The 22,327-nt window shown below is 39.6% G+C and overlaps 1 protein-coding gene across 2 annotated transcripts in view; it reads right to left on the bottom strand.

The window, feature by feature from the left end:
• Positions 1 to 1,366: 1,366 nt before the first annotated feature.
• Positions 1,367 to 22,327, bottom strand: part of LOC131683063 (centaurin-gamma-1A-like) — a 485,937-nt gene continuing 464,976 nt past the window's right edge. Inside the window, exons 2-3 of one of the 2 annotated variants that reach the window (XM_058964884.1) lie at positions 1,557 to 1,789; positions 1,367 to 1,499 (exon numbers count right to left, since the gene is read on the bottom strand). In XM_058964884.1, the coding sequence (XP_058820867.1) occupies positions 1,488 to 1,499; positions 1,557 to 1,789 (245 nt within the window). In that variant the 3' untranslated portion in view covers positions 1,367 to 1,487. The remainder of the gene's footprint in view (positions 1,500 to 1,556; positions 1,790 to 22,327) is intronic. The other variant, XM_058964886.1, reaches the window with a different exon arrangement.

Here is a 22,327-nt window from a genome sequence, read left to right as displayed (position 1 = left end):
GTTGTGAGCATCTATAACGTGTCCAATTTCGGACTAGCATTAATCTTGTGCTCAGTAAGTACCAGATTCTGATGAGACAAAGTGGAAAGGTAAATTTCTCGAATTAATATTATTTTAATGTTTTTTATAGCAAATGTTACCTATGATAGCAAACTGATAGAGCATTGCAAAAGTACTTCATCGTTAAGGTGTCATATTTACTGGTTAAAAAGGGTGAACGAACATGTTAACGCTTAATTACACTTTTTATAAACCACTGCCAGATTGATGGCTCGACTTCATTTTCTTAGAAACTATAAATAAATAGATAAGCTTTTCACAAAAATGTGCGCATGAGGACACCCGCTATTTTTAATAAAAGAATTAAAAAAGTTCTCCAAAATTAAACATCTTTATTTTTTGATTTTATAGACTACTTTTCCTCATACGCGTGTTAGAACCGATCCTACGCTAGAAGGTCAAAACCTCCACCAACTCCGCTGGTATCAAGTTTCGACGCCATTAGCCATACAACCAGCACACTACACCGTACCAAAACCGGTAGCTTCACATAGCTGTCGATAATGGATCCTATTCAAGAAGAAAAAACGCTCCGCAACTCAAATCCACATTTCTGGCAAATGGAAAAAAAGTTCTCGGTTGCTAATTTGGCTTGTTTACCAAGGGCGTGGACCCCACCTTCGCTGGATTCACTTGTTCTTTCCATTTCCAGTTCAGCCCGTTCTTCCGGGAATCAGCCCATCAACGCATTTTCTACTTCCGCACTTGTTTGTCTGCCCCCGGGAAGAATAAAGCGGTGTAAACAAAGTTGAAAATGTTAGAAGTTCGAAACCGCGTTCTTCGTTCCGCCCGTCGACTCGTGGGATGTAACGAGGGTTGAGTGACCTAAATTCTAAAGCGGTAAACGCTCGAATTCCGATGGTAATAAATATTAGATCAACCGAATACGTTTAGCAAAAGGTCGCAGCTCACGATTTAATTAAAATTTCCAATATAAATTATCAACGCGAGCCGCTCGAAGGTGCTCCTGAACTGGAAACATTAAAAAAACCGGTTTTCGGCGTTTGGATCGGTGGCGAGCAGAGTAGCCACCGATCCGATGTGCTCCTGGGTGAGATGGTGTCGGAATTCAGTCGAACCCTAGGCCAGTGAATAATTTCAATTGTTTTCACCACAAAGAACTGCTGGCGTCGGCAGGCTAAAACGACTTATGGTCTCAAGTGGCGCCTAACTTCGCTCGCCAGGCAGCCCGTCTCCGATGGAAGCACACCTTTGAAGATGCGGAGGCCTGCTTCGAACGAACGAGTGTGGGTGCGCTGCTTGAAAATATGCATATTTAGCGTAAAAACTGGAGCACCACAAAGCGTTTACTTTTTTTTTTTTTTCTAACCGTGACGATGACATCAATATGCCTCCGGGGGCGTTGAAGTGGTGACACTTGATACTCTAGTGCACAGTGTGAAAGTCAATCAGTGATCAAGTGCTAATTAACTGATGCTCTGAAGTGGTCAAGGATATTTCAGAGTAAGTACAGAATCACGTTACAGCTAACTAACCTGCATCTCTGGTGGGCCTCCCTCGTCTCGTATCAGTAGCAGGTAGCTTTGGTTGTCGACCTGAATTTCCTTCTTGAAGCGGCCACCTTCGGGGGATTCTTCCTGCATGTAGGATCCGGTCAGATATCGGTGAACCAGCGCCGACTTACCGGAACTGAGACTGCCAACGATGCCCAGCCGAATGTCTGGCACGGATCGTGAGATCGTCCACTCCTGGCTGTTGACAAAGGAATCTGTGAGGAAGAAAGGAAAAATAATTTTAGGCAACTGAACGAAACGGATTTGGATTTCGGGAAACGGGTTTTTCCCTCCCGAAAAAAATGGACCAAGGTGTTAATGAAGGAACAAGATGACTTTGGTATAATTTCATTAGAGACGAATAGGGAAAAATCCTCGGACAATGACAAAGGGAAACAAGTTTCATTAACACTTCTTTTCAAGTGTCAATCTCAACGTGTCACACGTTCAGTATTTTTCACTCAACCTTGTACCTTGTGCCAAGCGCGTCCAAGAGTAAGGAGCACCTATGTAAACCGTCGTGTAGTTAATCAAAGTTATATTATGTTTTGATGTGTTTTTTTATGTTTCCACAGCATCCATCCTATGATGGATGAAAGGGAAATTAAGAAACAGGATGCTTGAAGTTTTTCGCTTTGACAAGGGCTGACGAGAACGTGGTCAAGCGATTTGTTCTGGTTTTTCGGACTGTTTTTGAAATTAGAAAAAACAGCGTACGACGACAAAAAGGTACGCTGAGAGCGAGGGGTAAGTCGTTACTGGAAGCAAACCCGAGACACCGGTGGTCGTAAAACAATCAACAACATCGTAAAGTAATAAAAAAACTAACTGCCGGTGACCCATTTGTTTACTGTTGGCACCCACTTTGGATCCGGACAAGCACGTTTTAAAATAAAGGGTATCCATTCAGTGTGCCAAGTGACCGTTCGGTCTAATTAAGTATTATTAAATGAAAAATTGGGTTTAGTTTTCAAAATAAGAATAGCGTGCCAGGATGAGCGCAGTCATAAATAATAATGAAACTGCGGTCGAACGGAATACGACAGTCAGTAAAACCTGGCATAGAACAGACAGAGGATAAACATTCAGTATTTACTTAGCTGTAAGGATCTTCTTTCAGAGTGGTACAAACTGTTCAAACAATGTTGTGTAAGAGAGAAAAAAAACTGTGACTGTCAATAGATGTGATGTGATCAGTTTTGCATAACGAAGAGGAGCAGCAGTAGAAAGACTATCGATTTCCTATGGCAAACGTCAGACACTGACAAGTGGGACAGTTCTGGGCGAAAATAGGGCAAATGGTTATTTGCAAGTCGTTTCGTATTACATAGGCAGTGCGAATACGATGGACCAAAAGGGAAAGCAATGGTCGTAATTTGCTTACTAGTCAACTGCGGGTTATGCAATCAATCGATGGCAGTTGCAGTTTTCCTTCTTCATTTGTGGTGAGTCTACTGATTAAAAACTCGAACGAGCGGTCATTAGAACATTTTTCAATAGCATGCAGGAACCAGAACGAAGAAAGATGATTTATGATTTTGAACGATGTTATTTTCAACAAGTCAAGTAAACTTCCTGATTAAAAAAAACAATGCAACTATTCTCCCCCAATCGCAGCTCGTTAAGGAGACACTACCTGCACAACCCAGTTTGGTCGAGCGATACACAGAACGCTAACGCCAGAAATAGTGACGACCGCTGTTCTGCTTTCAGGTCAGCTACCTCTGGACCATTCAGAAAACTCCAAGCTCGCATTCTATGCAGGCATATGCACGCAAATTGCAGTGGATCATTTGTCTCCAACAATGTAGGATAATTGAATTCCGCTCGTTAAATGCGAACATAGGCATCCGAGCGCGCGGATTTCTGCTAAACAAATCTATGCCAACTGCTTTAACGATCGCGAACATCGGTGGCGTAGCCAAACAGAATTTGCATAGGGTAGATGGTCGCTTTTTCATCTCATTAGTTGGGGGTTTGAGTAGACACTCCTCATTTTTATTTCATGCCTATATTTTTTTTAATTTTCACATTTGCTCTTCAGTTGTAAAAATAGCTGCGAAGCAATAGGAGCAAGGATCTAAATTTTGCTCGTGCATCTCGAAAACTCGCGCGCAACGTTGGCGAAATTGTTGGTTGTGGCACAATCAGCAGTCACCAAATCGTTAAAAGCGTTCGGGAATCGTTAAAAGAAAGCCAGGAAGATCAAATCGGGTGATAATCGATAGCCGGAGGCCGCAAACAGACGAAAAGAGTGTCCAGCTCTTTCTGTCGTCTACAACCGTGCATCGAGCTTAAAAATGAGCCGGACTGTCGACTTACAAGAAGGTGGTTACGCCAAATCGTGACAATAGGAATAAGAACATATAACAGTTTTTGCAACCGGCCGAGACGGTTGTGCCTCCAGGTGGAAGGTTTTGTTCTCGAGAGAGTGACGGAGTGCGAGACGCTGTATGCGTTTTTGTGGGAGAGAGAGAGAGAGAGACCAGTTTGTTAAGTGTGAGTCGACAGTTGATACGTCGGAGGCGTGGTCAACGGCATCCTCGGTGTTTTGACAGCAAACCGCGGGTAGACGAATTTGCCTACCGCGGTGGCAGAAATCGACAGTGATCGTGCCTGTACACACAGAAAAAATATATTGTATTGGTGTCGTCGGGCAATTCTAATCGACGAGAGGGGAAGCGTCACAGGTAGACCCATTTGCTCTATTCGTCTACCGCAGAAGTGGTACGGCGAATAAGGAAAACAAGTAGCACCGAAAAGTGCCGCATCGACACAGGTAGCCACATTTGTTTACCGCGGCGGTGGAAACGGAGAGAGCGCGCTTGTGGTGGTGATACCGACGAGCAGCTTAACCGGAGAGAGTTTTGAAGTGTTGCAGGTAGGCCTATTTCTCTACTGAAGAAGCAACGCGACGAAGAAGGACAGCAAGTGTCACATTGTCAAACAACGGGCACCGAGTTTACAACGTAACACATGAGGTGTGTTCTACAGGTATAACAGGTATATTTTTCATTCCTTTTTGTGATAGTTTTTCTTGCTAGGTAAAATGGATGAAGAGATGGGAGAACGAGTAACAGACCCTCCCCCTAAGCCTTATGCTGAAAATGTAAATCCGACTAGAATTAAAATTTACCCAGAGTCGTCAACGGGACCATGGATTGTATTTATTAGGCGTAAAGTAAAGGCGCTAAATATTATTCAAATTTCTAAAGATTTGACTTCGCGATTCTCGGATGTAAAAGAGATCGTCAAAGTCAATAAAGATAAAATACGCATTGTCGTTGGTAGTCTCAAACAAGCCAATGCAATTGCTTCTTGCGAGCTTTTTACGCGTGAGTATAGAGCGTATATTCCTTCAAAGGAAATTGAAATTGATGGGGTCATCACAGAATCGAGTTTGACTGTTGATGACATAATTAAGCATGGGGTTGGTCGTTTCAAAGACACCATACTTAAAGACGTAAAAATACTTGAATGCAAGCAATTGCATTCAGTATCACACGAAGGAGATAAAAAAGTTTATCGACTGTCTGACTCATTTCGAGTGACTTTCGCTGGTTCTGCGCTGCCCAACTATGTCATTATCGATAAGATTCGTCTCCCTGTTCGCCTTTTTATTCCTCGTGTAATGAATTGCCTTAATTGCAAACAGCTTGGCCACACAGCCACTTACTGTTCCAATAAGGCACGGTGTGGCAAATGTGGGGGTTCTCATCAAGAGGATACATGCAATGAAAATTCAGAAAAATGTTTAATGTGCGGAGAAAACTCACATGAGCTCCCTGCATGCCCCATTTATAAATTGCGTGAGGATAAAATTAAACGATCCTTGAAGGAGAGGTCTAAGCGCTCCTATGCAGAAATGTTGAAAAATGCTACCCCGAAACCCATTTTCTTAGAAAACACTTACACATCTCTATTTTCGGAACAGTCTGACTCTGACGGAGCGTGCGAAGGTACATCATTTGTTTTACCCGGAAATTCCAGAAAAAGAAAACAGTCTTCTTTTCCCAAGCTGCCAAGAAAGGGCCTTAAAATTTCTCCACCAATAGATAAACTGCGCCCAAAACCGAAAAATTCCGATTCAAAACCGAAATCAATTCCGCCCCGTTTTGGGAACGTACAATCCAAACAGAACACCATTACTGGAAATAATAAAATTTCGACTTCCTCTGAGCCTCAGCCGGGGGTAGGATTATTGAAATTTTCTGAAATTGTTGATTGGATTTTTAAAGCATTCAATATTTCTGAACCACTAAAGAGTATACTTTCAGCTTTCCTCCCAACAATTAGAACATTTTTAGAGCAGCTGATTGCTCAATGGCCCATCCTTGCAGCGATTGTATCTTTCAATGGGTAATTCACCTCCTCCAATGAAAGATTCCATCACTGTTTTACAGTGGAATTGCAGAAGTATCATACCTAAAATTGATTCCTTAAAAATTTTACTGCATAATTTAAAATGCGATGCTTTTGCTCTATGTGAAACATGGCTTACCTCAAACATTAATTTCAACTTAAATGATTTCAACATTATTCGCCTAGACCGAGACACCCCGTATGGAGGAGTGCTTCTAGGAATTAAAAAGTGCTATTCTTTCTATAGAATTAACATCCCCTTGTTTGCGGGCATTGAGGCTGTAGCTGTCCAAACGAACATTAAAGGCAAAGACATGTCTATCGCTTCTATATATTTACCTCCCAAAGTTCAAATTGGACAACATCAAATTTTTGAGGTAGTGGAATCCATGGCTGCTCCGCGTCTGATACTGGGAGACTTCAACTCGCACGGAGTATTGTGGGGTTCCCTCTACAATGATAATCGATCCTCTTTGATATACAATGTTTGTGACGAATTTAATATGACAGTTTTAAATACTGGCGAAACAACACGCATCCCCAGACCTCCTGCACGTCCAAGTGCATTAGATCTATCTCTGTGCTCGACATCACTTCGGTTAGATTGCACGTGGAAGGTTGTACCTGATCCTCACGGTAGCGATCATTTGCCAATCGTTGTTTCAATTAACAGTGAGTTAGGCCTTACGAATTCAATTAATGTTCCTTATGACTTAACACGAAATATTGATTGGAAAACATACGAAACATTAATTTCCACTTCTCTTGCTTCGACAGAAGAGCTACCCCCTACCGAAGAATATGAATTCTTAGCGGGTTTAATTATTGAAGCAGCAGAACAAGCCCAAACGAAATGCAATCCTGGAATGACAATAAATAGACGACCCCCTAATCCTTGGTGGGACAAAGAGTGCTCTGATGCATATGAAGCTAAACAAGTTGCCTACAAAGAAATTATGAAACAGAAAGGGGGTATACGTGAGAACTTTGAAAATTATTTCATTTTGCAAAACAAATTTGACAGTATACGTCGTGCCAAAAAGTCTAGTTATTGGAGACGCTTCGTTGATGGCTTGTCAAGAGAAACATCAATGAGTACTCTTTGGAACACAGCCAGAAGAATGAGGAATCGAAACGTGACTAATGAAAGCGAAGATTTTTCGAATCGTTGGATATTTAATTTCGCCAAGAAAATTTGTCCCGATTCTGCTCCTGCGCAGAAAATTACTCGCGATGCTCCCACAAGTAACGATTTCATAGATTCGCCTTTGACAATGATGGAATTCTCAATTGCACTCCTCTCATGCAACAATAATGCTCCGGGACTAGACAGAATTAAATTCAACTTGGTGAAGAATCTGCCTGACCTAGCAAAAAGACGCTTGTTGAATTTATTCAATAAGCTTCTTGAGCAGAACATTGTGCCGCACGACTGGAGACAAGTGAGAGTTATCGCTATTCCAAAACCGGGAAAGCCAGCCTCCGATCATAACTCGTATCGACCGATTGCAATGCTATCCTGTATCAGGAAATTGTTGGAAAAAATTATCCTACGGCGTCTCGACAATTGGGTTGAGGCGAACGGTTTGCTCTCAGATACCCAGTTTGGTTTTCGGAGAGGAAAGGGAACGAATGATTGCCTGGCGCTACTTTCGTCAGAAATCCAACTCGCTTACGCAAAAAAAGAACAAATGGCGTCTGTGTTCTTAGACATAAAAGGAGCATTCGACTCAGTCTCCATTGATGTTCTCTCGGAGAAGCTACATCAATGTGGTCTTTCACCGATATTAAATAATTATTTATACAATTTATTGTCAGAAAAGCACATGCATTTTTCATATGGCGATTTGGCGACACTCAGAATAAGTTACATGGGCCTCCCACAAGGCTCTTGTCTAAGCCCCCTTCTCTATAATTTTTACGTGAATGACATTGATAATTGTATTGTCAGCCCATGCACTTTAAGACAACTTGCAGATGATGGGGTGGTTTCTGCCACAGGACCAAAAGCTATAAATTTACAACAACCATTGCAAGATAGCTTGGATAATTTATCAATTTGGGCTTTAAAGCTGGGCATCGATTTCTCTACGGAGAAAACAGAGTTGGTCGTTTTCTCAAGGAAGCGTGATCCAGCTCAGCTTCAGCTTCAGTTGGTTGGTAGAACGATAGCCCAAGTCCTGACTTTTAAATACCTTGGAATTTGGTTCGATTCTAAAGGCACATGGGGAGGCCACATTAGGTATCTAATAACGAAATGCCAACAAAGGATAAATTTTCTGCGAACAATAACTGGATCATGGTGGGGTTCTCATCCAAGTGACATGATAAGATTGTATCAAACAACAATACTTTCAGTAATGGAATATGGGTGCATCTGTTTCCGTTCAGCTGCGAACACTCACATTATTAAACTGGAACGGATACAGTATCGCTGTTTACGAATTGCCTTAGGTTGCATGCAGTCGACCCATACAATGAGTCTTGAAGTACTAGCGGGAGTTCTTCCTTTAAAAGACCGATTCTGGGATCTCTCTTCTCGTTTACTTATTCGATGTGAGGTTATGAACCCACTGGTAATTGAAAATTTTGAAAGACTTGTCGAGCTTCAACCCCAAACCAGATTCATGACAGTGTATTTTAATCACATGTCACAGGAAATAACGCCTGCTAGGTATGTTCACACATACGTCAATATACTAGATATTCCTGAATCCACTTTATTCTTCGACACGTCCATGCAAGCAGAGATTCGTGGAATTCCTGATCATCTACGCTCGCGGGAGATCCCTAAAATATTCACAAGTAAATATCAACACATAGACTGCCTTAAAATGTTTTACACTGATGGGTCACGAATCAGTGAGGCCACTGGTTTCGGTATTTTCAACAATAATTTTTCAATTTCTCTCAAACTTGCAGAACCCGCCTCTGTTTATATAGCGGAACTAGCAGCAGTTCACTATAGTTTTCAAATAATTAATACTTTACCCCCGAACCATTACTTTATCCTCACTGATAGTCTCAGCACAATTGCAGCTCTACGCTCAAAGAGGATTGATAATCACGATCCATTCTTTTTGGGGAAGATACGAGAATCTCTGAGTAACCTGACAAGAAAATGTTATAAATTTACCCTAGTGTGGCTCCCCGCCCATTGCTCTATTGCGGGCAATGAGAAAGCTGATAATTTAGCCAAGATTGGTGCACTAGATGGTGAAATATATGAAAGACCCATCGCTTACAATGAATTTTATAGCGCTTCTCGACAGAGGACACTTGCTAGTTGGCAAACATCTTGGGACAATGGAGATATGGGACGATGGCTACACTCAATTATCCCTAAAGTATCAACGAAGGCATGGTTCAAAGGATTGGATGTAAGTCGGGACTTCATCCGTGTGATGTCTAGGCTCATGTCCAATCATTATACTTTAGATGCGCATCTCCGTCGTATTGGGCTCGCTGAGGGTAATCATTGTGCTTGTGGAGAAGGTTACCACGACATTGAGCATGTTGTTTGGTCCTGCACTGAATATCGTGAAGCCAGATCACAATTAGTAGATTCTTTACAAGTCCGAGGAAGACCAATCCATGTTCCTGTTAGAGACATCCTGGCGTATCGCGATCCTCTATACATGGAACTTATCTATCATTTTCTAAAAACAGCGTCTGTCAAAATTTAATTAAATTCATCTCCTCATACTCTCATCCAAGGCTAATCATTCACCAATTAAAGTGTCCTAGAATATTTAGTTTTTAAATTTAGACAATAACAGAAAAAAAGTAAATAAATACACCCGAAAATACTAGATCATTATGAAATACAACAATGTAAGGAAAAAAGCAAACAATAAAGTGATTTCAGTGTTAGTTTTAGACAAAGTACTAGTATAGTTAAAATTAGTCTTAAGGATTTTTGTAACGTGCTATGTAAAAAAAAAGAAACTGGCGTAAAAAGCTTTTGCAAATGCCGTGTCAAATAAACGTATGGAAAAAAAAAATAGGAATAAGAAGTAAAGGAAAGTTACAACAAATATTATTGAATAATGCTCGATAAACTTCACAAAAAAGGGATAAATGTTTCTCGACCAAGAGTAGAACAGAATGTTGCAAAATGAATAAAATTTTCCTATCCCATTCTGATATATATTTACGAAAAGGGGACATCCAAACATTCAAACACATTTATAGGATAAGTGCGAAATGTTTCGAAAAATCCCGACCCATACCCGGAATAAAAAAAATTTAATGTAGAGGAACATGGGGAGACTTGACCAAGCGCAAAATTCTATTTTTGGCTATGGCGTCTTCCATTCGATTCTTAATTTTTTTTTTAAATATTTTTATACTAGTTTCGATCCCTTAAGGTAATTTTAAAAGTTTGGAATGAAAAATCCTTTCCTTACAGAAAATATTACGTGATTAATAAATTTGCATTAAATTATGTAAATATCTTCTTGACTACTAATTACTATTAATGTACTAATATACCATCTTAATCCTTGTGAAGCAGTTAAATGATTTTACATAAATTAGAACATTGGAATAGTTATTACTAGAATTTGCATGACATTGAACGCAATAACTAATGTTGGAGAGACTTGTCCAAGATTTTATGGCGAGACTTGACCAAGTGGCAATTAAATGAAGAAAGATACAAAATTCCTGATATTTATTATGCTTTGGTATCTACTGTTAATGTTAATCACGCCATAAAAAATCCCACCTCAAACATAAGTCTTTATATTTTAGTATTAGTAAACAAAGTTAGCAATAGTAGGACGGATTTCGTGACGTGTGAACATGTAATGCAAACAGTACAGTTAATCCTTAACCCAAGAACGTTGCCCTGGGGTAAAAATATACCCTAGGCCTTCTTTGGGGCCGTGTAAAAACGAGAATTCGGCATTTACCGACCTGGGACGCTAACCATAATTCAATGTAGAGTTCCTAGTAAGAGTAGGAAAATATGGTATAGCCAGTTTGCAGGAAACAGGTGTCAAAGTTGGCGTGGGGTACATTTATACCCCAGTGCACGGTTGCCGTTAGTGTTTCGTCTGGTTTCGTGCTGTCAGTGGAAATGTGATTCCAGTTTAAATACTGGTTGTTTTACTACGGTAGTTTAGTTTACGGTTTTTAATCGTTTATTTAATTTATTTGATTTAATTTTGAAGCGGAACAAAAAAAACGTTATTTTTGCTGATTTTTATTGTTTTATTGTTAATTTTTTATACATTTTCAAAGCAACGGCTCGCAAGTATAATTTGCGCACAATAACAACTGTAAAAGTAACATTGCGTGTTACCAATGTATTACCGGTCAGAAATATTTTTTTAATTTCAATTTCCACCCCATTTCGTGGTATTTTCCAAAACCCGATTTTTAAACTTTCACTTTTCAAAATAATTGCAGTTTTTCAAAAATATCAAAATTCCATTTTATACCGTTTCAAGATCATTATTTCAACTTTTAGAATCATTTAGAATCGGTTGAAAATTCGCAAAATTATAGTAATTTTTGTGAAAAGAATCAAAGCTGCGATTTTTCACTTTTTATTTTGTTCAAACCAATTTATGTATCATTGGCTCAATAAATTCCGTACTTTCACTTACACAGCTGTTTTCGCAATTAAAAAACGAAGAAAATGGTGTATTATACATTTCTTTTGTTTGCATTTTTACCTGCGAAAATTGCGATCAAACGCGTGGGGTACATTTGTACCCCAGTGCAACGTTCTTGGATGGAAAACGCATTTGCAACGTTATAGGTTTACAATGAAATGCATTAAAATAATCGAAATTTATCAAATGCAACCCTTTTATATTTTTTACTGCTATCTAAGGATCTCGACAATATGGAAAAAAAATAATTACAGTGTGTTTTATGTTATAATTTTTTGTTATGATTTCTCAAAATTCTCTTGGTCAAGTCTCCCCACGCCTTGGTCAAGTCTCCCCGCAGTGGACTTGACAAAAAAAACGATCACAGAAAAACTTTTGTAACTTTTCAAAAATTAAATTAAAAATTCTGAAAAAAAATCATGAAGACGCACTATAACTTTGCACATTATATCTCAATGACTTTTGAGGGATTGAAGGCTTTTTTGGAGATTTATGCAGTTTTAGCTGAAAACCTGGTCAAGTTTCACCATGTTCCCCTACCCGACCCAGTCCGTACCTGGTGATGACAAAATCCGAGACTCTCCCCGATTTCTACGGATACAGGTTCTGGTTGGGTATCAGGTAGAAATACCCGTATCCGTCCATCTCTACCGAGAACGATCGCTGAAGCTATACATGAATATACACCAAAGTCCGATTGCGTGGTACAGGATAACGAAACCTACGCCAAGGCAGATTCCTGGACAGGAATATTATACGTCGACTGGAAGAGGAAAGGTGGTAGAGCTTTTCAAATACATTAGGCTGTCGAAGTTCGCAAAGAAATATCTTGTGAGGCAGGCAATCTGTTCCTGTGGCTTGAGGAGCGCCATTTACATCGCAACCGGGACAATCAACCAGGACATTTATGTGCAACAGTACCTGGAAAAACGTATGTTTTCTTTTCTCAATTGTTACGTTCGGTGTTGACCGAGTTTTGCATTTTACCATTATGGAAAAACGACCATGGATTGGTACACCGCGAACAAATCCAGGATGTGAACTCTCCTAACACACCAGAGCTTCGCACAATAAATAATAATCGTCAAGAGGAACCGCAAGAAGCCGTGAAAGCCAGTTGTCAGCGAGATGCAGTTTAAGGCAAACTGGCATTCTGCAGCGAGAAAAAGTGACTAAGGAGGCCGTGCAAAACTTGCAACCATTGAACTTAACAGATATTCTGTTGATACTCTGACCCTTACTGTTATATTTTCGCGATTGTATGATTGTTTTGAACGTTATTAGTTTCGATAAACGCATTATACACTGGTTTAATGCGACGAGCTTAGGAACAATTCATAGCGACACTTTAGAAAATAATAGCTATCTTCATGGTAAACTTTTCTACAGTTTGTACAATCGAAAGAAGAAATATTCAGTGCTTTGTGTGCTAGCTAAAGTTTGCTTAAAATTGCTTTCATGACGAATCTTAAAAATTACTCGAATCTACAAATATAGACGGTTCAACTCATTTCAAAGCCAATCATCGTATATAATAGATGGAATAAAAAAAACACGTCGAGTTAGTCCTGCTACGGACCACTATTCGTCTTAGCGTTTGTAGGTAGTTTTGTAACCGCTGGGGTTACAAAATGTTTTTCGTATAAATATTTTCTGTTAATCTGGGTAATTTAGATAGGTGGTTGTGACAGTAGTATAGGCACAAAACAATTAGAAAACCTTAGTAGAAAACCGTATTCTTTTGCGGGTATGACTCTGGTGGGTGGCAGTGGACATCTCTAAAATCGGATGATCGCGATACGGTTGAAACCTGTAATGAGACGGGTCGTTTGATCATGATCGAGAGGCCCTTGGTCGTGAGTTTTCGATCGTGGAAGCGAGAGGTATTGTTGACGTTAAGTTCAAGTGATTATACCAAATTTGGATACTGTGAAGTCAGTTGCAAAGCTAAGGACGACCGCATGGCCCATGCGGACACAAATCCGTACGATTTGTCGATTCATCTGCGAATAACGACCGTCATCGCTTCGCCGAGATCATCACCAGAAAGAGCTACCATCGAAACCGCCGCCACCCCACCAGACACGTAAAATAGAATAAAAGCAACATTGTGAGTAGGAATATATTGACTGTTCATAATCTCCCGGATGAATTATTCGGATCTGAAAACCCTACCCTAACTAAATAGGACCCTGGGACTCGAGGACCAAAAGAGACCACCTGTGCCTACTCCGGAACGACCATATCAGACGTTGCTTTCAGGAGCTATGTTTATCCTCGGGGGCTGAGAGCAACACGTATTATCCGTTGAACTGAATTAATTGCATTTACGCTGATCGGATTACGCTGGAGCAGTGCTGCCAAGGACAGTTTCATCTAACAGTAAAAAAATGAAAGATTAAGGGCATAAAAAGAGAAAAAAGACCTGCATACTTTCAAAAAAGGTAACAAAAATTGACAATCTCGACTTTGCAAATTACACCATCTTCTTGAGACAATTTTAAATTCAATTGAAAAAAAAAACTCGACAAATTTATTTATTTTGTAAGTACAATTCAGTCTGCTTTGTACTTCTTCTCTAATCAGTCACAATAAGCCAATGCACAAAACGTCTCTCGAATTCTATAATAAATCCCCACTAATTCGAATGAAAGGAGGCAAGGTACTATTCTTACTGCGAGAAAAGCGCAAATCAAAAAGGAATCTTAAGACTAATATAAGGTTCGTGTGCTTACAATGAACACGAAAGCGGTTAATTTTTAGGGTTGATCAAACTTCATATTTAGTAAAAGAGAAAATGTGGCTTTCGCCGAAGTTACTAGTTGATTGTGTTCAGTTTTATCATATCAGAAATGTAGCACCGTAAATATTTTTAATAGTGACGAATATTCTGTTTAGAAAACTTGCTGAAACCTGAAAGTATTGCAAGAGCTCTTAAAACCATCATAAAACTCTTTACATAGTAAATTTAATCAATTCTGCATTTTAACTCTTCTCAGACCGGTCTCGAAATATATAAGACAGCTCGTACCGAAATAACCAATCTTGGCCAATAGACCAAATCCGTTATTTCTTCAACGAGGAATATGTTGAACGTAAATGAGAATATTTCAAGATACACACAGTAGCGATTGATTTCAAGGGTTGCCAGACGCGGCCGTCTGGTGGCAATGTGTGAATTTATTGAAGAAAAAATACGCTTTTGCCGAAGTTGAAAGTCGCGACTTCGTACAGCATCATCATATCAGAAAGACAGTGAAAAGGTTCAGAGCAAAACTAAACTTTACTTGTCAGATGTTGAGGCAGGGCTGTGACTTCCGGCGCACTGTATTAATGATGGACGAAATAATTGAATCGAACTGCTTTATATCAGCACGACAGAGATCACCAGTTGCTAACATGAATGCTATTTAGGACTTCAGGAGACTATATTGGAAGGGAAACATTTTATTTCGCGATCTTGCTTCTTTGATAGTTCGACCAACCGGGGTCCGAAATTGATGATCGCCGTTTGCAAGGACATTATCATTATCTGTCAAGTCGTTTTGATGTAAGTTCTATAACAAAATCTGTGTCGCAATTCAAAGAACGGGGGTGAGCTTATTCTATTCCTTCTTTAATGACCGCATATTTTCGCGTCCCATATGCTCTAACCACGCAGTGTACCTATGAAAATCAGAATACCACGGAAACTACTTAGAATAGTAATTCTCAACCTTGGGTCCGCGGACCCCTAGGGGCCGTGAAGTTGGCGCTGGGGGTCTGCGAAGAAAAATATATTTCCGAATCCATATTAAAATTTCAAGTATTGTCCCCCAACTAACTAAATACAACATATTGATAGCATAGAAAATCTATGTTTATCCGTTCAGGTCCGCAACAACCCAGGGTGATTTCTACGTGGTCCGTGGAACCAAAAAGGTTGAGAACCGCTGACTTAGAACAATGTATCTAAGGAATGCGGACAGCAAAATCTAACCAAAGAAACATTGTTCGTAACAAAGGGTCAATTAAGAACTCATTTTCATCAAAATATTTCTATTCGAGCTTGTTATATGCGTATGCACGATCCTAGCGTTCGATTCCACCCATTAAATGGTCATCTGGAAGCCTTTTTCTAGTTTTTGGGAAGCCTTTCTCATTATTTGCCTGTCTTTTCGATTTTTCAACGATTCGTTTAACAGTGGCCGACGTAATTTTGCTGATTAACCGTGCGGAAGTATAGTTATGAAGATTTTGCTCTTGAAACCACAACTACACATGACCTGACAAACCATGAATTTCGACAACGTTGAAAATCATTTAATGATATTCGACCTTCCTACGTTGTAATGCTGTAGAAAACTCAACACCAGGAAGCTGCTTGAAAGCTGCTTTGACGTAGTCAAATTTTGTCAGCTATTTATCAAATAACTTTCTTGCTCGTATTTTTGAACTGGTTCGAACTGGCTCTCGTTCCTGTTTCGGGGTTCAACACTAAAAATGTCTATCTCCACTATCTGGGGTTAGGTTTCATTCTAAAACCTAAAATGTCTCCTATGTAATGAAACTATGTAAGATCAACACGCTTATAAATCCGCTATTGATAGATGGATTCTAATCACTTACTCAGCTGTCTAATTAAACATTACTAATAATTCATTTGTGCAATAGAAGTATTCTTTTTGAATTTGACTTGAATTGAATTGAAAATTGTAGTTCTCGAAAAAAGAAAACAAATACCTTTAATGAAGCAGCTTTTTCATGCAGAGCCGTCAATAGGAAGCACCTAAATGGCTCAATCAAATACAAGAGGTTACAAATAGAGATTCAGCGTGTCTGTTTGAATCATTTGTTGCTCGCATGCCAAACGAGCAACATCACGACTATAACGTCTAGACGCCATGGATTTTCTCGAGTGCCAGTACCACTTGCACCCATTTCCTCGCTGTATGCCAGGTTTATCGTGCGCTCTTCATCCTGCTGTGGCATTTAAAACTTTGCACGATGATTTGCAAAGCGAGTGGGTACGGTGGTTTTTGGATTGAGCTCAGCACGTGTGTGCGCTGCTTGTAAGTTTGCGTTTGAACAAATTAATTTAATATTATGTTTGTGTGTATGTTGGGTTGACGGTACGGGGAGAATTTTCATACTTCATTCATAAATTGTTTTCGGCGGTTTATAGGTACGTAGGGTAATGAGCCTATTGGCATACAGGTTTCATATTTATGGCATACGTGGTGTTTTTTCTTTATCAGTAAGGCATCTGACAACATGCTTCTGTAGGTGTTTCGAAAGGACGGGCGGACTCAACTGGGTTTGAGTCTACTGGAAGGCGGATGTTATGTTGGAGCAGTTTCAGTGTTGATTTGTTTTCAAAAAGTTGCGAAGCTGATCTATAGCGATTCTTGGTAGTCAATCCAAAACTAGTAACACAGTTTTAAATTAAACAACAAATTGAACGGCGGTGTATACCAATTTCAATTTTAAAACAAAACTAAACGAAATTATAAACGAAAACTCTATACTGGGGATAGAATTGTTTGAGTTCTAGCTTCACATTGAAACAACTAAATAAAATAAAACGCCGCAAAATCCGCACTACCTTCATGGCTTTAGTTTTAATTCTTAAATTACCAAAATTTCAGATGTGCACGGTATTAACACTGTATTTTATTTTTTTTTATTTATTTAGCCATCATCTGATTAAGAAATACTCTATGTTCATCAGTATATTATTGAAAATTTAATTAGGAAACGACGTTTCATATTTCGTGGAAGAACTGGATATTTTCATTGGCGAGCGTGGGCTTCCACACCACAACCCTTGATAATGAAGCTGGTTGCTTTAAATATATTTTCGGGACAGACTAACCTATTTTTGCTGGATCAGCCAAATAGTGCCATTTTTTCAATTGATCGATTAATAGCAAATAATAATCTTAATTTGTTATTAATTATTTTGCACATAGTTGCTAACTCTAAACGCGATTTTTATTACACGGCCATAAAAAAGCTACATTTTTAGTGTCACTGTAGTCGTGTCCTGTACACAACCAATTAATTTTTTATTATCTTGAACGACTTCTATCCTGCCACTTTTTTCACTTTCTGAACGAAAGAATACAAAGTTTGGCTACTTTTCGGATGGAAAGGTTCGGGTTTCGCTCAAGCAACCTGTATTGCGCTGTGAAGTTGTCGTTCCACTTTCTGCCAGAACCTGATTTTCGATCAACAGTTAACACATCCCAGAAGCGTTTCGAAATGCCACTTACTGTCGAACATTTTGTTAATGAATCATCACGTCGAAATATGAAGAAGTGGATTCCGTTACGAACGGTTATTGAGAATCTTAATTCCTGGTGTGGTAAGATTGCGCCAGACTCAACCTGTCCGCTCCTATCTATCTTTCGATGGTAAATCACCAAAACAAGGCGTTTTCCCGGTCATAATCTTACATGCCAGCTCCGTTATCAGACGACACACTACGACAAGCCATTCCAGGAAGCCGTTCAGAAAAAAAACAATCAACACCAGCAATCCGCCTTCGACACACGCTAGTAAAAACAGTCAAATGATAACTTATTCGTTTTGTATTTCGAAACCAACTTCAAACACCAACCACGATTGTTCCTAGTACCTCCAAATCAACAACCAGCACCATCAACAAAGATGCAAACGCCAAAGAATGCGGATAAACAATAGCGACCAGCAAAAACAATAAAACAAACAAGCACATTCTACCGTGAACAGCAAGATGAAATTTAGCGTTGAAAACATGAACGTGTATGATAATGCCAGAGAAAGTGAGCTAACTGAACGTCAAGAAGCACTAGAAATATTTCAGCGCATTGTAATATAAGTATTGCGTGTACAATGTCCACAGGACTCAACGCACAAAAAAAAATTAGACGACTTTTTATCTTTAGGATTTTGAAAGAAACTATAAAACCCTCGACTCAGCCAAGCTAACACAAAATTTTTAAATAAATCTGCAAAATGGTTGATTCAACGATTTTTTGACACGTTCCGCAACAATCTATTTGAGGAATTTTTGCCTTGTTTGCAGAATATAGCGGCCTGACACGAATAAGGGATCACTTACCCTAAGCTAGGAGACATCTGTTAATAAAATCATATGCCCTTCCTCTCATCATCGGAGACCTTTCCGGTGGCAGTTTCGATTCACAGCACCGTGACGTGGAATTGCGAACATTCACATGAAATCAAGAAAACAAAGATTGAGCGATTTTTTTCCAATTTGTATCACATATCCTTGTGTGATGTAGTCTTGTTGATTTATTATTCAAAATAGGTCGCCTCGACATGGAACCCGAAGAGAAGTGAGAAGCCATTCCGCTTCGACCAGTAATTATTTCTCAATACATGAAAGATGTAGGATCAAGATAGAAACTGTGTTTTGTTTGAAAGAAAAATTTAATTGGAACCGACAGAGCCCAGCATTAAAAATCATCATAAACGCAACCGCAACGAGGTTTAATTAGTTTCACATTCATAGATCGAAGTTTCAATCCTGATGTGACCCACTTTACACCTGCGAAATAGCCTGCACGCGGCACAGCTGATAGAATTGCATAACCCGCAGGCGCAAATCGATTCAAGCCTTAACTGCATACTCTAATTACAAATCGTTTTCACTTTTCGTCTCGCTTGGTTTTAGTTGTTTATTTGTTTTTTTCCGCACCGAGTACAGTAATGAATAACACATCTACCGATCAGCCGAATCAGTGAGTGAGTGAGTGAGTGATTGAGTGGTGGCATTTTCACTTTTCAGCCTCATTGCACAGCTTCGTCGTCGTCGTCGCCGTCGAACGTGAGATGGTGTCATTCAACCGGTCAGCTGGGGCCATATTGCATAAGTTGCCCGAAATCGACGGCCGTGATCGGCGCGTGTGCAATCGATTTATCGCGGGGGTCCAAGCGCACCACCGATGATTGAGTTTTGTTCATTTCGCGTTGGTCCATTACTAATCAGATAAGGGCTTTGGCAGAAATGAGAAATACGCAAAAAAAAACAATCGAGAAACTGTAGCTGGGGGCATCATCGTAAGCTCAGCATTCGATTTTTGTAATAACCGTTCCACATTATTGATCGTTTTCTGCGAAATTGTGTATCATTACAAGTTTGCTATCAATTAAAAGCACAACCGAACTGGTTTAATGTGTCCTGAATTCTCTAGCATAAATGTATTTCAACCCGAAAAAAGTTCGAGGGTAACCGCTAGAAATGTGGCTTGTACATTCCTACCCGAGTTTGTAACAAAAAATATTATTGATAAGTTGTTTGTTAAGTATTTAAGGTTGAACTTTTTTCCACGGATTTTGCTAAACCATCGTAAAAATCAATTTGCTTATTCCGAATATAACCTCCAACGTTGTGTAAAAACTGTCTTTACTCATTCGATTTTCGCATCATTCTACGTTCAAATTTAATCGATGGCTTGGAATGGCATACCAGAAACCCAATCTGCGGCTAGAACTCATAGACAAAACGGCCACCGCACGCGATTTTCCTTCCCCTTTTTTCCTGCACTAGCTCCAACCTATCTAATTTGTCAGGAAGGATTAGTTCAGTAGAAGATCGTCCCAGCAAGAAGAAAAATTACCATCTGATTAATACCGAGATTAGAGATTGACTAATTGGAGTCCAAAGGATATTTGATCTATGCAACGCGGAAGGAAAAAAAATCAAAAGTCAGTGGGAATCTCGCCAAGAAAGCGGTTAGTGAGTTGTGATGCAACGTGCACCAAGGGGAAAAGGTAGCAAAAGGAGTCCTGCACAACCCGTTCTAAATAGTGTTAATTTACATGCAATCAATCTAGGATTCATTCCGGGCAGAGCACTAAATGCCGAGGTATTGTTTGGTCGATTTGAGGTTATGTTTGCACTGCTGGATGGTTGGCAGTGTTCCGTCGTCTTTTGGTCGCCGTCAACATGCCATCAATCAAGGAGACGACGACGAGAACGACACCGCCGCCGGCCAGGACGGACGGGAAGGAAGTGGAAACCATAGAGCACCAACTTTTTTTTGTGGTCTCCGACTTCTCCTGGTGCCGTGTTTGCTTCTGGAGCGAAACAAATTAGAGGAGGTCTTGCATCAATCATCATCGTCTGCATCAGTGCTGCGGATTTTCTACCGGCGGAGGCCGCTTTGTTTCTCGCCGGGGTCTCCGCTCCGGGATGTTTGCTTTTGCCGGATGACCTTTGCCGAGCTATACATACCACCAAGCAAGCAGCAGCAGCAGTCAGTGAGTAATTTGGTTTCTCCTTCCGGCCTCTATGTAGACAGTCGGTGATATGTTTTCGGTTGTGTGAACAAACACAGGGAGTTGGGCGGTGGGAAGAGGATTCCGCTGCCGTGGTACTTATTTTGCGATTAATCTTCGGCGGAGGGACTCAACTGTCGCATTGCGGCACATAATTCGCCGGTTGCTGAATTGTGGCCTTGCTTTTTCGTATCTGTCCGTGGGACACAAATGAGTTGCAGTTGGTAACGGATGGTTGTTTATTTCTGGCGGACAGTGAATCAGAAACAATCATGGTCACAAAAAAAATTATAAAAAAAAACATTAAATCCAGTGCACTGGTGTATGCATCATGACTGTCGGTGAGCTTATAAGGGACATTCAACGTTACTGAAACTATTGCTTTTCAGGAACTCAATAAGTCGGTCACATGGAAAAAACTAAGCAAAGTAATCCTTTTCGTCCTACCTTAACGATTTTCGCCCTAAACATTTCTATTCAGCGTTATTTTTGCACAAAAAACGGTGAACTTTTTCAACGTTAATATCAACTAGATTGGACTGAACTGAATATATTGAAAAATGGCTTTGAGTAATTCCAAGGATTCCACAATTGAACCAGAAATCGTAGTGGCAGGGTTATCTTAAGAACTAATATTCAAATTAATTAATTTAAAATTGAACAATGTTTATAATTGATTGCGTTTGAGTCAGGCTCAATCCAGATGAACAAAAGCACGGTTTATCAAAAAATCGCTATTTTTAAGCGGTTATAACATCCAGCATCGAATTCATGAACTTATTTGTGTTTCCAAAAAACTAGTTCGTCCCGAATGTATGCATGGCGTTACATGCGAATGTTTGGTTGGGTTACTGTGGTTGATCTCGGAAAATGTTGAGTTTTTGGTATGATTCTTGTTTATAATTTGGGGATAAACTAGTTTCTAGAAACTACATCAACTAAAAAAGCCGACAATTAAACAATGTTAATGTTTTCAGCAGCATGGTGGCGATTTTCGTGATTTCATATCATGTTTTCGTGATATTTTATTTACAAGTTTACTACCGGATTTATCTGGTAGTGTAGCGTATTTATGCTCATGATTTCAGGACCTGACGATTTTTGATAATTTTGTCACGAGTAGTGTGATCTTGTTCAGGATTTTAGGATCTTAGTCACGTTTTTCGTAATTTATAAGTACGTTGTCGTGAGCTTACTTTCGGATTTGACACGTGGAGTGATGTGACTCATGTTTATGATATCAGCATTTTTAACGTGATATTCGTAATTTCTCTCCGCCTTATCACGATATGTTATTTTTTTGTTACGATCGAATTTTTAATTCGGAATAACATGACAATATTAACTGGATCATAAAAGTGCGGCTCATTTGCGGTATCTTTTTTGGGAACTATATCATGAACACGATTGGGGCACTACAATGTATTTTTGGTGCCGACCTCATTTTTCATTTTCTGTCAAGACATCACAATGAACCTTACCAAACGAATAACGATGTTT

This window comes from Topomyia yanbarensis, chromosome 2 (genome assembly GCF_030247195.1).
Source record: "Topomyia yanbarensis strain Yona2022 chromosome 2, ASM3024719v1, whole genome shotgun sequence".
Classification (NCBI taxonomy): Eukaryota; Metazoa; Arthropoda; class Insecta; order Diptera; family Culicidae; genus Topomyia; species Topomyia yanbarensis.
The sequence above is the reverse complement of the archived record's forward strand: the minus strand, read 5'-3'. Positions and strand labels throughout refer to the sequence as shown.